Source organism: Giraffa tippelskirchi, chromosome 14 (genome assembly GCF_054371585.1).
Source record: "Giraffa tippelskirchi isolate mGirTip1 chromosome 14, T2T-mGirTip1v1.2.pri, whole genome shotgun sequence".
Lineage (NCBI taxonomy): Eukaryota > Metazoa > Chordata > Mammalia > Artiodactyla > Giraffidae > Giraffa > Giraffa tippelskirchi.
In genome coordinates this window covers 42,418,316-42,434,719 of record NC_137288.1, presented here as the reverse complement: position 1 = coordinate 42,434,719, position 16,404 = coordinate 42,418,316, and the positions used below count along the sequence as shown (strand labels likewise).

Sequence of the window (16,404 nt, the reverse complement as noted above, 5' to 3'; positions counted from 1 at the left end):
GAAGGTAAATAATGGGTTATGGTAGACAGTCTTGAAGGTGATCCCAATGATCTTCTTCCTTCTTCCCGGCATTTGTATCCTTGTGTTTTCTGCTCCCACACAGAATCAGATTGACTTGTATAACCAGTAGGATTTTGTAGAAATAATGTGATTCCAAGGCTGGGCCTCAGAAAACATTATGGCTTCTGTTTTGTTCTCTCTCAGATTATTTCCTTGGAGAGAAACCAGATAATATGTTATGAGGACACTTCCTAAGGAGAGACCCATGTGGCAACTGAGGCCTCCTGTCAATATTCAATGTCAAACTGAGACATCCTGTCAATAGCCAATGAGGAACTGAGAACTCCAGAACAGCCAACATGCAACTGAGGCCTCTAGTTAATAGCCAATGAAGAATTAAGGCCTCCAGAATGGCCAGTGAGCAACTGAGGCTTCCAGTTAGCAGCCATTGGGAAACTGAGGCCTCCTGCCAGCAGTTTTCATCAACTTGCCAGGCTAATGAGCAGCCCCTTCTGCAGCCCCAGTCTGCAGCTCAGGAGGACGCCTTGACTATAACTTTATGGGAGACCCTGACCCAGAACCACCCAGTCAGCCACTCCAGAGTTCCCCACAGAAACATGATAAATGTCTGCTGCTGTTCTCAACTGCTAAGTTTTGGGTGAATTGTCATACAGTAATACACAACTAATACTTATGGGATAATTTTATTATGAAAGTTTGGGTTAATTTATCATTTAATAGAATATGCATGTGTGTGTGTGTGTTAGTCACTCCATTGTGTCTGACTCTTTGTGACCCCATGGACTGTAGCCCACCAGGCTCCACTGTCCATGGAATTCTCCAGGCAAGAATATTGGAGTGGGTTGCCATTTCCTTCTCCAGGGGATCTTCCTGACCCAGGAATTGAACCTGGGTCTCCTGCATTGCAGGCAGACTCTTTACTGTCTGAGCCAGGCAGACTCTTTACTGTCTGAGCCACAGGGAATATGCATTCAAGGATGCTAATTTTTGCAGATCAATCAGTCTCCCTGCCTTTCTCATCTGTAAAGTGGAGATCAGAGCCTGCTTATCTGGAATGTTGTGAGGATTAAGTAATTTCATATGCAGAGCTAGCAGGAAATGGAGGATACATACAAAATACTGGTGTTCAAGGTTTCAGAAAGTGAAAGTGAAGTCGCTCAGTCATGTACAACTCTTTGCGACCCCATAGACTGTAGCCTACCAGGCTCCTCCATCCATGGGATTTTCCAGGCAAGAGTACTGGAGTGGGTTGCCACTTCCTTCTCCAGAGGATCTTCCCGACCCAGGGATCGAACCAGGGTCTCCCGCATTGTAGGCAGACACTTTACTGTCTGAGCCACCAGGGAAGCCTTAAGGTTTCAGAAGGGAGGCTGGAAGTCATTGTTGATAACGATTTTTCAGTGAGATCTCAAATAGTTCTCTGCCCTTATGTCATATGAAAGGGCTCTGTAAATGGTGGAGTACTATATAAATGTTATGTATTAGTTTTATTATGGTATTAGTTCTGGTATAGGAAATAGATTTCTGTTCTTAGTTACATATACACTAAACTTCAAATTAGAAAGATAAACACTGGATAAATAAGACAATCTTATATTTATCAAGAGACACAGAGGTTACACCGCTTAACTGTAGATAACCCTCTAGGTTTCTTTTCTAGTCTCTTTATCTTGCTCTGTATGGGTGATTTTATCTCTCAGTGTTCACCATCATGGAAAGAGATGATGCCGAGACCTATGTCTTTAGCTCCAAAATCTACCTAGGTGTTAGGTCCACTGGAAATATCTATATCTGCATTTTCTACTTCACAAAACAAGTGCTTAACTTAAATCATTATATTCCCCTCCAAAACTGCTTATCTTTAGTGCTATCCTGCTCAGGCAACCAGACATAAAACCTAAGACTCATCAGCTGCTGCCATTCACTCAACCTCAGACCATTCCATTCTCTCTACAGGGCCTTTCAGAGCTGACCTCTCCTTTCTCATTACCATTGACCTGGTTCATAAACTTGATAATTCTTCCTGGGGTTATTTTCTCTAGGCTCCCAACTGATTTCATCAGTTTTATGGATGGTTTTTCCATCCTTGTGGTCTGATCCTTGTTAAACATTAAAATACACATTCCCTCATATGAAACTGATGACCCTGGAAGGCTTGCTCATGACCTACCTTCTGCTACAACCCCTGAAACACCATACAGAACACTGACCAATTATGCCAGGAACTGGAGGGTTGCTTCACTCCAACTCCTTATGCATGATGTTTCTACTTCCTGGACTATCCTATAATGTCCTTCCTGCCCATCAAAACTCTATTCATCCTTCAGAGCTTAGCTCAGATGCAGGCCCCCTTCTGTGATGTCTCTGGCTTTGTGTCACTCCCCCCAACTTTCCATTCCCTGCAGAATTAATTGCCCTTCTTTCTATGTTCCTTTAGCCTTTGGCTTCCCTCATAGCTCAGCTGGTAAACAAACAGCCTGCAATGCAGGAGACCCTGGTTCGATCCCCAGGTTGGGAAGATCCCCTGGAGAAGGGAAAGGCTACCCACTCCAGTAACTGGGCCTGGAAAATCCCACGGACTGTATGATCCATGGGGTTGCAAAGAGTTGGATACGACTGAGTGACTTTCACTTTCACTTTAGCCTTTTATTTGTTCCTTTGCTACAACACTAACTCCAGTGTTTGGTTTATAATCAGCTGAATGTTTATTTCCCAACTTGACTGTGTTTTCCTCTAGGACAAGAAGTGTATCCTGTGCTTCTCTCTGTCTCCTCGTGCCTCACAGTGCCTGGAACACAGATGCTTGGGACTGAATGGACACAGAGTTGTGTAATATCCCAACCCTCCTTAAATGCTAAAGAACACAAAATCAATTTCAGTGCTGCTAACACTGAGTACAAGTACAACCGAGAACAGAGCTTTTACCAAGTATGTACATTACAACTGACAACCTACAAAACTATTACATTCGAAAAGTGGGTGATAAATTAAGAGAGGCTTTCAGAATAATGAACATGTGTTTTGCCCTAGGTGTGCTTTATTGTACCAGAGATTCTACTTGAAGAACGAAACATTAAAGTATGGTGTGTACCTTACTTCTCTCTAAAACTGGACATAGGACTTCACCTGTGAGGAACCAAAATGGATGGTAATCTGATAAAAATGGAATTTGCAGGGTCTAACTTTTTTCTGAGAAACTGCATTTAGTTGAACATTAAAATGTCACATCTCATGATGATTTATTTATGTAAACTGAGTCGATATTTTTAAAAGCTGTTTTAGACCTGGGATTGATATGGTTTCATGGAGAAACATTAAGTATATACCCACTTGTAGCACATTTCAGTACTTCATTACCGAAGTAGTTCCTTAATTGAAGTAATGGTTTCTGGTCTTTTCAAACAACAAGCGCATAAATGCCTAGCCAGTGATGACTCACCAATAACAAGCAGGGCATTTGTGTCACAACTCAGAATCTTATATCACTTCTAATGAAAAGAAAATGTTGTGCATGCATACATATGTATTTATGTATATGCATATATACAAATAGTGGGTACGCTGCTGCTGCTGCTAAGTTGAGTCAGTCGTGTCCGACTCTGTGCAACCCCATAGATGGCAGCGCACCAGGCTCCTCCGTCCCTGGGATTCTCCAGGCAAGAGTACTGGAGTGGGGTGCCAGTGCCTTCTCTGAATAGTGGGTATACGTGTATATATATATATATGTATGCATATGCACATACATATGCAGTGTATGTCAATATGTACACATACATATAAGGCATTACATATATGTACCTGTGACACATGTCTTGTAATTTTACAACCAGACATAATCTTCAAAATATGCTTTCTTCTACCTGCTTCCATCTGTGTGTAATAAAGTCTGTCATAGAATCTTATCAAGCTTCCCTTACTGCACACCAGTTTCTCAGTCACCAATTCTGAGTGTGCGTTCACTTGCAGGCATTTTATCTGCCCTGCTCTGAGAGGCATTATTAATCACATCCTGTTGCTAGGATACCTGAGAATGTTCATTTATGTCCAATGTTTCTTTGGCAAAATGCACTATGAAGGAGGCATAGAATCATGACAAGGAAAATTACTGTGCACATGCTACTCATTAAAAAAAAAAAAGGCAGCAAGGGTCGGGGAGAGTAACATAGCTACCAGATAATATAATATGAACTCTTACGAATTCTTTTTTAATATCGTTTTGTTTCACTTAGCTTTTAATGGAAAAATGCTGGCAATATTTCTAGATAATGAGAATCCACAGTACTTCTCTACTTCTTAGGAAAAGTGGAAGGAGGTAGGTTTTAATTTTGTTTACTTTAGAGAAGAAGGGGCTCTAAGATTTACTCGCTTTGGATGTCTCCATGAGAGATGGGGTTACGAGGTTACAGTGCTAGCTGATTTGCAGAGATAACCTAAAACCCAAGTCACCACTACTGTCATGTTTAGCTATCTTAATGAAAGACTTATGAGAAAAGTAATCCACAGAATATGCATTTGGGTAATGGGAGAAAAAAATACCTTTATCAATATCTTTAAAAATTACTGTTGTTTTAGATATTACTATTCCAAAAATTCCTTCTTATCTTTGGAACATGAATATATAAAATTCACCTAAATGCAAGATGTTCTTAGTCAATCTCTTCCCACAGGAAATGGCATGATATAGTGAAATAAATGTGGACTTTGGGGTTAGATGGATTGACTTCTTGTCTTAACCACTGGTACCTATGGCTATGTTAACCCTGGGAGCAAATCATAGAGGACTTCCCCCAAACTTGTTCTTTTCTGTTTCCTTCTCCTTTTTCCAGTATGGGGTGTGTCACACACACACACACACACCCCATACTGGAAAAAGGAGGAGATATATGTATATACATATATATATACACACACAATATCTGTTTATCAATATACTATCTATTTCTACCTACCTACCTCTTATATTTCAACACACACACACCATACTGGAAAAAGGAGGAGATATACAGTATATATTGGAGAAGGCAATGGCACCCCACTCCAGTACTCTTGCCTGGAAAATCCCATGGATGGAGGAGCCTGGTAGGCTGCAGTCCATGGGGTCGCTAAGAGTCGGACACGACTGAGCGACCTCACTTTCATTTTTTACTCTCATGCATTGGAGAAGGAAATGGCAACCCACTCCAGTGTTCTTGCCTTGAGAATCCCAGGGACGGCGGAGCCTGGTGGGCTGCCGTCTATGGGGTTGCACAGAGTCAGACATGACTGAAGCGACTTAGCAGCAGCAGCAGCAGCAGCAGCAGCAGCAGCAGCATATGTATATATATTTGAAAGCAGATACAACTAATACAAGTGAAAGCAGAAACAACTTGAGTTTTACTTCCATTATTTTTCTAAGTGGTATTAACAGAGTTCTATTATTGTAATCATGCTAATAACAGTAGCTAACGTTTATTAAACAGTATCTATGTGCTCACTGCTGTTGTCAGCACATTGTACATGTTAATTTATTTTATCTTCACAGTATTATGAGGCTTTATGAATACTTTACCGATTTTCAGGTAAGAAAACATGGTAGAAATTTCTTAAATAACTTTGCCAAATCACTGACATACTAGTGGCAAAAAAATAATGAGAGGACAAAAAATAGTTGGGGTGAAAGGGTAGGGAGGAGTAAGGAGTGGGATATCAATCCATAAGCTGTACATAATCAGTCTCTAGGTTTGAAAGTTAGCTTGAATAAATTATTTTAAAAATATTTGTATAGACTTAAAAAACTAGCTGTCTTTTATTTATCAGATTATTTGCTTGAATGAATGAACTGCTTATTTCAACTGCTAAGTACCTGATCATAGTATTTCAGGAGCAGAATGTCAGAAAGATCTTCAGATTTTGAACTTTTTTTTAGTAGATTAGTATTTACTTAGTTGTTCAGTTGGTAAGTTGTGTCTGACTCTTTGAGACCCAATGGATTGCAGCACACCAGGCTTCCTTGTCCTTCACCATCTCCCGGAGTCTGCTCAAACTCATGCCCATTGAGTCAGTGACGCCTTCCAACCATCTCATCCTCTGTCATCCCCTTCTCCTCATGCCTGCAATTTTTCCCAGCATCAGGGTCTTTTCCAATTTATTTACTACCAACTATGAATTTGGCACTCTAATAATACTTACAAATCTTCACAGTAAGCTGAAAGCTATTTTAGACTTGGTGTTGATATGATGTCATGGGAAAATATTAAATATATAATATATATCCATTTATATATTACATTTCAGTACTGAAGTATAGAAGTACTTCCAAGATTGAAGTGATTGCTTCTGATCTTTTAAAACCACAGGTACATATGTGGCAATTCAATGATGTCTTACCAATAATGAGCAGGGCATTTGTATCACAACTAAGTATCTTATGTCACTTCTACTGAAAAGAAAATTTTGTGCACACATATACTTGTATGAATCTCCCAACCCAAGGATCGAATCCTGGTCTCCTGCGTTGTCTGAGCCACCAGAGAAGCCCATGTATGTGTTCACTTCAGCCGCTCAGTCATGTCCAACTCTTTGCGACCCCTGGACTGCAGCACATCAGGCTTCCCTGTCCATCACCAAATCCTGGAGCTTACTCAAACTCATGTCCATTGAGTCAGTGATGCCATCCAACCATCTCATCCTCTGTTGTCCCCTTCTTCGCCCACCTTCAATCTTTCCCAGTATAAGGGTCTTTTCCAGTGAGTCAGTTCTTCCCATCAGGTGGCCAAAGTATTGGAGCTTCAGCATCAGTCCTTTCAATGAATATTCAGGACTGATTTCCTTTAGGATGGACTGGTTGATCTCCTTGCTATCCAAGGGACTCTCAGGAGTCTTCTCCAACACCACAGTTCAAAAGCATCAATTCTTTGGTGCTCAGCTTTCTTTATAGTCCAACTCTCACATCCATACATGACTGCAGGAAAAACCATAGCTTTGACTAGATGGATCTTTGTTGGCAAAGTTACATCTCTGCTTTTTAATATGCTGTCTAGGTTGGTCATAACTTTTCTTCCAAGGAGCAAGCATCTTTTAATTTCATGGCTGCAGTCACAATCTGCAGTGATTTTCGAGCCCCCCCAAAATAAAGTCAGCCACTGTTTCCATTGTTTCCCCATCTATTTGCCATGAAGTGATGAGACCAGATGCCATGGTCTTAGTTTTCTGAATGTTGAGTTTTAAGCCAACTTTTTCACTCTCCTCTTTCACTTTCATCAAAAGGCTCTTTAGTTCTTCTTTGCTTTCTGCCATAAGGGTGGTGTCATCTGCATATCTGAGATTAGTGATATTTCTCCTGGCAATCTTGACTCTGCATATAAGTTAAATAAGCAGGGTGACAATATACAGCCTTGATGTACTCCTTTCCTAATTTGGAACCAGTGTGATGTTCCATGTCCAGTTCTAACTGTTGCTTCTTGATCTGCATACAGATTTCTCACTTATAAATAATAGGTATACACATATATATGTGTGTGTATGCATATATATCGGTGGCTTCCCTGGTGACTCAGATGGTAAAGAATCTGCCTGCCATGTGGGAGACCTGGGTTCGATCCCTGGGTTGGGAAGATCCCCTGGAGAAGGGAACAGCTACCCACTTCAGTATTCTGTCCTGGAGAATTCCATGGACAGAGGAGACTGGCAGGCTACAGTCCATGAGGTTGCAAAGAGTCTGACACGACTGAGCAACCTTCACTTCATGCATATATATACATATAATGCATTACACATATGTACATGTGACATACTGGAGAGCGAAATGGCAACTCATTCCAGTATTCTTGCCTGGAGAATTCCATGGACAGAGAAGCCTGGAGGGCTACAGTCCATGGGGTTGCAAAGAGTCAGACATGACTGAGTGACCAACACACACACACAAACACGTGTGACATACATCTTGTAATTTCACAATCAGACATAGACTAATCTCCAAAACATACTTTCTCTTCTAGCTTCTTCCATTAGTGTGTAATAAAGTCTGTCATGGAATCTCATCAAGCTTTCCTCACTGTATACCAATTTTTCAGTTGCCAATTCATGGAGTAGATGAAGTGACTTCCATTTTCCAGTGGAGAAAGAGGCTCAGAATATTTTTTGAAACAGCCTCAAGATTCCAGTTAGTGATTAGCAGGATTAGACTATGAACCCAGAGATTTGCACTTTTTCTGAGAAATATAAGTGATTTGGGGCAGGTCTGTAGAATGGTGAAGGGCTCTTCTGTTTAATCAATGTGCATCATTTAACCTCTTTAAATTGTATTTATCTGGAAATGGGGTTAATACTAATTCCTACTTCATGGGGTAATTGTGAGGATTAAACAAAATTTTAATAAAATTTAATTTATATTTAAATTAAATATAATTTAATAATAATCCCAAATGTTTTGAGTGCATAATGCAATCACATTTATAAGGTTCTCACTACACTGCCTGGGAAATAGCAATGTAACATGTTGCCAGGTGCTTCTCTTTATGAATGTTCCATGTCAGGTGTTCCCCGGTAACATACAATATTTTTAAATATTCTCAAGGTCAGTGGCTTTGTTTACACAAATATTATAAAGTTCAGCCTTTGAGAATTTCTTTATATTTTTACTATCATTTCTCTCTCTCTTGCTTTCCCTTAGAATTTCTAAGTGAGAAATAGCTTTTTACTTTGGTGAATTCCTTTTCTCTCCTCCTCATGTTGTAACTCTTTCCAAATACAAACTGGTTTGATGAAACACACACTGACATGGCAAGACTCTCCCCAGTTGCAAGCTCAGATGACATGATATTAGTGCCCAGGGTGTGTGGTCCAAATCTCTGCCCACATCTGGTACTGACCAGCAGCTATGGAACTGTCAGCAGCCTAATGTGATCTAAATAGAAAGGGAGAGCTTTTCTAGAAACCAGAGGACCTCATTGCCAAAGATAAGCAGATGATACCACTCTAATGGCAGAAAGCAAAGAGGAACTGAAGAGCCTCTTCATGAGGGTGAAAAAGGAGAATGAAAAAGGACTTGAAACTAAACATTCAAAAAAGTAAGATCATGGCATCTGATCCCATCACTTTCTGGCAAACACAAGGTGAAAAAGTGGAAACAGTGACATATTTTATCTTCTTGGCTCCAAAATCACTGTGGATGGTGACTGCAGGCATGGAATTAAAAGACGCTTGCTCTTTGGAAGAAAAGCTATGACAAACCTACACAGCATATTAAAAAGCAGAGACATTACTTGACCAACAAAGGTCTGTCTACTCAAGCCTATAATTTTTCCAATACTCATGTATGGATATGAGAGTTGGACCATACAGAAGGCTGAGCACTGAAGAATTGATGCTTTCAAGTTGTGGTATTGGAGAAGACTCTCGAAAATCCCTTGGACTGCAAGGAGATCCAACCAGTCAATCCTAAAGGAAATCAATCCTGAGTATTCGCTGGAAGGACTGATGCTGAAGCTGAAGCGCCAGTACTTTGGCCACGTGATGTGAAGAGCTGACTCAGTGGAAAAGACCCTGATGCTGGGAAAGACTGAGAGCAAGAGAAGAAGGTGACAACAGAGGATGAGATGGTTGGATGGCATCATAGACTCAATGGACATGAGTTTGAGCAAACTCTGGGAGATGGTAAAGGACAGGGAAGCCTGGCGTGCTGCAGTTCATGGGGTCGCAAAGAGTTGGACATGATGTAGTGGCTGAACAACATTGCCAGAAATTACTCCTTGAAACAAATAGTAAGATCTTGAACAAGTAACTTGACTTTTCCAAGATTCAAAGGTCTCTTTAGTTAGGTAGGTAAATACTATCCTTCAATAATACCAAAAGAATTTGTACAAATAGTACTATTTTAAGTACCATACTATAGGGCAGGAACAGAGGCGCCCCTGTAAAGACCAGAAAGTTGAAAAACATCAAGACTGTTGTGTTGCACAGGGAACTCTGCTCAATGTTATGTAACAACCTAAATGGGAAAAGAAATTGAAAAAGAATAGATACATGTATATGTATAATGGAACCACTCTGCTGTACACCTGAAATGCACACATTGTTAATCAACTATGCGTACGTGCATTTGAAAAGTGAAAGTATCAGTCGCTCAGTCATGTCCAACTCTTTGTTACCCCGTGGACTGTAGCCCTCCAGGCTCCTCTGTCCATGGAATTCTCCAAGGCAAGAATACTGGAGTGAGTTGCCATTTACTTCTGCAGGGGATCTTCCAGATCCAGGGATTGAGCCCAGGTCTCCTGCCATTGCAGGCAGATTCTTTACCATCTGAGCCACCAGGGAAGCCCTGTGCATGCATTTACTCAAATATAAAATAAAAAGTTTTAAAAATGACTGTTAAAACTGCATGGTTTCTGTTTGGTCAGTTGTATAAAAAGGCAGAGGAGTTTATTATTGACATCTGGATTTATGCTGATACTGAAAGGGCACTGGCTTCAGTAGACACTGTGATGAGCCTCTGTGGGTCTGTGGAGCCTCACTGCCATCCTCCAAGTTTAGATAAACTCCACTTGTTCTTTTGCCCATTTCTATTTGCTGAGTTGATGTGTCACTAGGATGCTTAGGTAGAGAGAGCCGTTATGAGCACACTGCCTGCTATGAGCTCCAGACAGTGTGTACTGAGCCACAGAAACTGGCCCTTCAGAAACATATCAATACCAATAGATCTGGGCCTCCGAGGCTGGCCATCTGCCTTGGCAGGGCTGACACTCCATCTGCGCTCCCCAGCCCTGGGGTCTGCCATCCGTCATTGAGTGGAGAAAGCCTGAGAAGAACTGAGTACTCAAAGATTTTTCCTGGGCTGACCCCTCTTCAGAGAAATAGGAAAAGCAGTAGGAGAAACAACAGTTTTACGTGCTCTTGGAAATTTTCAAGTACAGAATATCTTCCCACTTATCCACTTAACAAGCACATAATTAATGTGACAAGCAATAGTTCCTTTCAGATTCCCAACATTGGCCTGGGTGAATTAAATCTTAGAGTAAACCCTCTGATATTCAGAACCTCATTGCTGAAGCAGTTATTTGTTGGCACAGAAGTTTTTTGGTAGACTTTTAGATGCTGAAGTCAGATTAGGAAAAAAACAACAACAACCAAACCCAGTGATAGCCAGGTATTCAACACCTCTGAAAAATGGGAATGCTAGTTTTACTAATATATGCTTTAGTTACTCACCAATGCAGAGATGCCTGCATTTGTACTTTCCTTTCTACAATAACATGTTTCTTGTACATTAGATGTGAATAACTATTCCTAAGTGACAGAATATTCTAGATGTCCGTGGAATCTTCACTATATAAAAGAAACAGGAGTGAATTATTTTGCAAAATAAAGAATATATTCATAATATACTTATTGGGCTTCCTTGGTGGCTCAGCTGGTAAAGAATCTGCCTGTGATGCAGAAGACCTGGGTTCAATCCCTGGGTTGGGAAGATCCCCTGGAGAAGGGAATGGCTTCCCACTCCAGTATTCTGGCCTGGAGAATTCCATGGACTGTATAGTCCATGGGGTTGCAAAGAGTCAGACACAACTGAGCAACTTTCACGTCACTCACTTCATACTTATTCACTCCTGTGCTAGAATAACAATGATTGTGCTTTAAGAGGTGGAGCCGATTTTCTCCCTACTGAACTGTCCAGGCCTTCATAAATTGCTTAAAGAGTAGATTACACTGGAACTGCCAGTTTTTAGGCTTGGGACTTGAAAATCAGGTAGCTCCCACTTCCCGAGTCTTTGATATTTGCTCTGAGAAAAGCCAGTCACAGTATAAGAGGTTAGAGAACCCTGAGACCACCATGCTGTGAGGAAGCTCAAGCTAGCCACACCCATAGGCCCAGTGGAAAGCAAACTACCTGAACCAAAAATGAACAACAGCTACTGTTCCAGCCATGCCAACCTAGGTGCCAAACGTGTGTGGTAATGACACCATCCTGGAAGTGGATTTTCCAACTCCAGTCACTTGAGTCAACACCACATGGAGTAGACAGATTGCCCAGGAATTTTCCAAATTCCTAACCTACAAAACTGCATGCAAAATAAATGTGTTTTATACCACTAAGACACGGCATATTTTGTTACACATTGAAAGATAATAAAAACTCCTTTTCTATTCTGATAGCAAGAATATTTATTGATGTACCTATCAATATGAGCTGCCCAGGTGGCTTAGTGGGTAAAGAATCCACCTGCCATGCAGGAGATGTTAAGAGACACGGGTTTGATCCCTGGGTCAAGAAGATCCCATGGAGGAGGGCATGGCAATTCCCTATAGTATTCTTGCCTGGAGAATCCCATGAACAGAGGATCCTAGTGGGCTACAGTCCTTAGGGTGCAGAGTGGGACATGACTGAAGCAACGGAGCACACACACACACATCTATCAACACATACTGATTTTTTTTCCCTTAAAGCAAGGCTAACCTACATTCCTTCTTTCCTGAGATGGCTTGCTCAACTATACCTATAGATATGTTCCATTACCCGGCATTTTAGCATTTAAACTTATTGCTTTTCACAAAAATCCTGTTATTAGTAATAGTGTGGTTAATTTATGTGGAATCTATGTAGATTAATATGTACTCTGGTTTTATAAAAAGTATTACAATATTACCCTTTGTCCAGATTATCAATCAAAAGTAAAGTGGAAACTCGCCCATTATGTAGCATCTTTTCAGAACTTATAAACCATCAAATGAGGCACCCATGTGAAACAACAACATTTAAATATTCATCCAGGCTTCAAAAACTTTCTCGTTTATGGCTGGAATTATACAGAAACCCTTTGAACCGAAACACTGAAAATATTCAACAGCCATTTCTGCTAAATAATTTAAAATTATCTTTCTTACCCCAGGTAGATTTACTTTTAAAGGCTAAACTGGTAGAATCTATATTGACTTAAGAGCTTTAATATTATTTAGGGTTCATTTTCTGTATGAAGGCAACAACGGGAAACATTTCATTAAGAAAGGTAATGATACAAGGCCAGTCAGACCCAATGCTTATGAAGTTGGAGTTGGTTCACTTTAAACACAATTTATTTGGCTCACGGACACAGTCCTGCCCAGCTTTTCATCTGAAGGAAATGAGCATATTGCACTACTCTCTCATCCTCTTAATCATCTCCTCATTAGCCTGTGAAGAAAGCTTTTCGGGGCCAGAGGTGAGCTTCATTTTACTCTTTGAGATGTCAGCACCATTTTCATTCCCTCTAGCCCTGAGTTTTTCCTTTTTAATCTTTTAAAAAATCCTCATAATACTTATCTTTTCCTTCACACTGACCTGCATCAAAGGTTTGGGCCTCAGACATTCAGGGAAGCTCTTATTTCATGGACTGAAGGAAGACAAGGAAGAAAGTGTGCTTAGATGAGTGGCTATGGATTTACTGCTTTCAGGCTTTGCGGCGTACTTCGTGATCTGGTAAAACTATCCTCTATAGACCTGGATGACTACTCAAGTTTACAAGAAAAGTCGTTAATGATCTAGTCCATTTTATGTGTAGGGGAAGAGGCTTGCCAATACCTGGGTCCCTCGGAGAAAGCAATGAGAGAGAAATGCTGTCGAGCCCCTACGGTGTGATGGGTGGGAAGCTCAGCACTTAATGTTTGCGGCACATTGTAAAGAGTGAGCAGAGATGGGGATGGACCTAGAGGCTGTCATACAGAGTGAAGTAAGTCAGAAAGAGAAAACTAAATATCGTATATTGATGCATATATGTGGAATCTAGAAAAGCAGTACAGAGGATCATAGGATCAAAGCAGAAATACAGACACAGACATAGAGAACAAATGTATGGATACTAAGGGAAAGGGTGGGTGGCGGAGGAATTGGGAGGTTGGAATTGACATAGATACACTATTGGTACTATGTACAGAACAGATAACTAATGAGAACCTACTGTATAGCACCGGGAACTCTACTCAGTGCTCTGTGGTGACCTAAATGGGGAGGAAATCCAAAGAAGAGGGGAGATATGTAAAGCTAACAGCTGAGTCACTTTGTTGTACAGCAGAAACTGACACAGCATGGTACAGCAGTTAGGCTGGTGCTGTGTGCTCAGTTGCTCAGTCGCGTCCTACTCTTTGTGACCCCACGAAGTGTACCCCACTAGGCTCCCCTGTCCATGGGATTTTCCAGGCAAGAATACTGGAGTGGGTTGTCATTTCCTCCTCCAGGGGATCTTCTTGACCCAGGGATCGAACTTGGGTCTCGGGTCTCCTGGACTGGCAGGCGGATTCTTTACCACTCACTAAGCCATCTAGGAAGCCCATAAAGCAACTATACTTCAATAGAAATTAAAAAAAAAAAAAAAAGGGTAAACAAGAAATTCATGGTCAAGGGAAGGGCTGTGGAAAGCAGAGACTGTCAACTGGTACAACGGATGCAGCCTCCAGCAGTGGCTGGAGTGGGCCTTTACCTAATAATAGAGATAGAGCGGAAGACACTCCAGGAGGGAAGGGAAATAAATATCATCTGAACACCTAAGGCAATAAGCTATTTTCTGGCGAAATCTTTCATTGGTGTTCAGTGTGAGATGCTAATTTCAGAAAAAGCAAACCAGGCACTGACACCATGCTTAGGGAAGCTCCTTTTAATGCAGTTTATCCAGATAGATGGGGCTTCCCATGTGGCACTAGTGGTAAAGAATCCGTCTGCCAATGCAGGAGAAATAAGAGACCTGGGTTCGACTCCTGGGTCGGGAAGATCTCCTGGAGGAGGGCATGGCAATCCACTCCAGTATTCTTCCCTGGAGAATTCCATGGACAGAGGAGCCTGGCAGGCTACAATCCATAGGGTCACACAGAGTAGGATACAATTGAAGCGACTTAGCACGCAGGCACCCAGAAAGACAGGTAGTGGAGCATCCCTGGAGGATGGGCACAGGAAAGGAGTGGGAGCATTGAGAAGTCTTCTCACCAGCTTCAGCCACTGCAAGCTTAGATTTGCATAAGACTCAGAGTCTGGCACTTCTAGGGAGGGGAGTACCTTCTAGCTTGTTTACTACAGCAGGCACAGCTGAGTGCCTGTCCTCCAGTCATGGCCCTCTTGTTCCATGCCGGTACTCGGCCCTCCAATCACATGGATGACACGGATGAAACATGACTGACATAAAGCAATCATCGTGGCCCCATTCCCCTTGCTTTAGGTGGTCATTTGACATTTCTGGCCAATGACATGTCAGATGAATTCTTTTGAAGAATTTCATGGCAAGGTTTCCCATGCCAATAAAAAATGACAGATAGGGGAAAATATCACATTTTCTTTCAGTGGATGTTGCTGCATCTGGGAATGATGCTTGGGACAGGAGGATAACACCACCCACTCCAAGGGTGACTGAAGGGAACAGATCCCAGGGGGATGTCCCAAAAGCTCTGAACTCATGTACCATGGAACCACCCCACCCCAAGACCTCTTGTTGTGGGTTATCGAACCTTTTTGTGTTTAAGTGACATTTTTTAGGTACTTGCAGCTGAGTGCATCCTACACTGTACACAGGTCAAGCACAGAATAATGGTATTCAATGCTAAATAAACTAGGAATGCAAAATAATTATTTAGCTACATAATGAATATTGTTAGTCGCTCGGTTGTGTCCAACTCTTTGTGACTCCATGGACTGTAGCCCACCAGGCTCCACTGTCCATGGAATTTTCCAGGCAAGAATACTGCAGTGGGTAGCCATTCTCTTCTCCAGAGGATCTTCCTGACCCAGGGATCAAACCCTGATCTCTTGCATTGCAGGTGGATTCTTTACCATCTGAGCCACCAGGAAACTCACTTAGCCAGAAAGTCTATGCTAAATGAACTAAAATTAAAACCTGAAGGAAAGGTAAGGGCATTTTAAGCTAGTTCCATGAATTTGGGGTAAGTCTGCTCCCCTGCTGGGACTACACTTTAAAGGGTCTGGTCTTGTACTTTTCCACACAGGTCACCTCACATAGGAAAGAAAGGACCAAAATGTTTACTCACAGATTCCCTTGCTTACCTGGACCATGCACTGAGCACCTGGGATGCCAGAATTCCCTGGTCAAACATTCCTGAGGCCTACAGGTTCTGTATGGGCTTTCTGCTCAGATTAGAACTCTAGAAGGCCGGGAGGGACCAGACTGCACCATTGGTACCAGGCTTGTAGGGGGGTGTTCAAAGGATGCTTGGGGCTTGGCAAATATGTGTGTAGACTGGTCCCAATGCATGTGAGTGAGGTCCTTTACCGTGCTGGAGTGGCTGTGATGGAGGCTTAAGAAAACGGGGCTTCCATTGGCTCTCCTGCCCCAGATGCAGCAATCTCAGGGCAGGTCTGTCACGACACAAACACCGAGTGTAGCTCTGTAAGAATGCACAGAGATGTGCTGTGCTAAGTCGCCCAGTCATGTC

General features: G+C 41.8%; 1 protein-coding gene and 1 long non-coding RNA gene across 10 annotated transcripts in view; one reads left to right on the top strand and one right to left on the bottom strand.

Moving 5' to 3' along the window:
* Positions 1-16,404, bottom strand: part of CHST9 (carbohydrate sulfotransferase 9) — a 283,501-nt gene that overhangs the window by 154,830 nt on the left and 112,267 nt on the right. Inside the window, exon 1 of one of the 9 annotated variants that reach the window (XM_081563157.1) lies at positions 3,820-4,025. The exons of 5 other annotated variants lie outside the window; for them this stretch is intronic. Coding sequence is in view for 2 of the 4 variants with exons in the window: in XM_081563156.1 (XP_081419282.1) it covers positions 3,882-3,891 (10 nt within the window). In the remaining 2 variants the exon portion in view is untranslated. Of the gene's footprint in view, positions 1-3,819; positions 4,026-16,404 lie in introns of those variants that run through there. 3 more of the 9 variants (XM_081563155.1, XM_081563156.1, XM_081563151.1) reach the window with 3 other exon arrangements.
* The window catches only part of LOC145534862 (uncharacterized), a 38,502-nt gene continuing 26,184 nt past the window's right edge, over positions 4,087-16,404 (top strand). The window contains exons 1-2 of the long non-coding RNA XR_014075027.1: positions 4,087-4,333; positions 5,543-5,579. This is a non-coding gene — a long non-coding RNA (uncharacterized LOC145534862). The remainder of the gene's footprint in view (positions 4,334-5,542; positions 5,580-16,404) is intronic.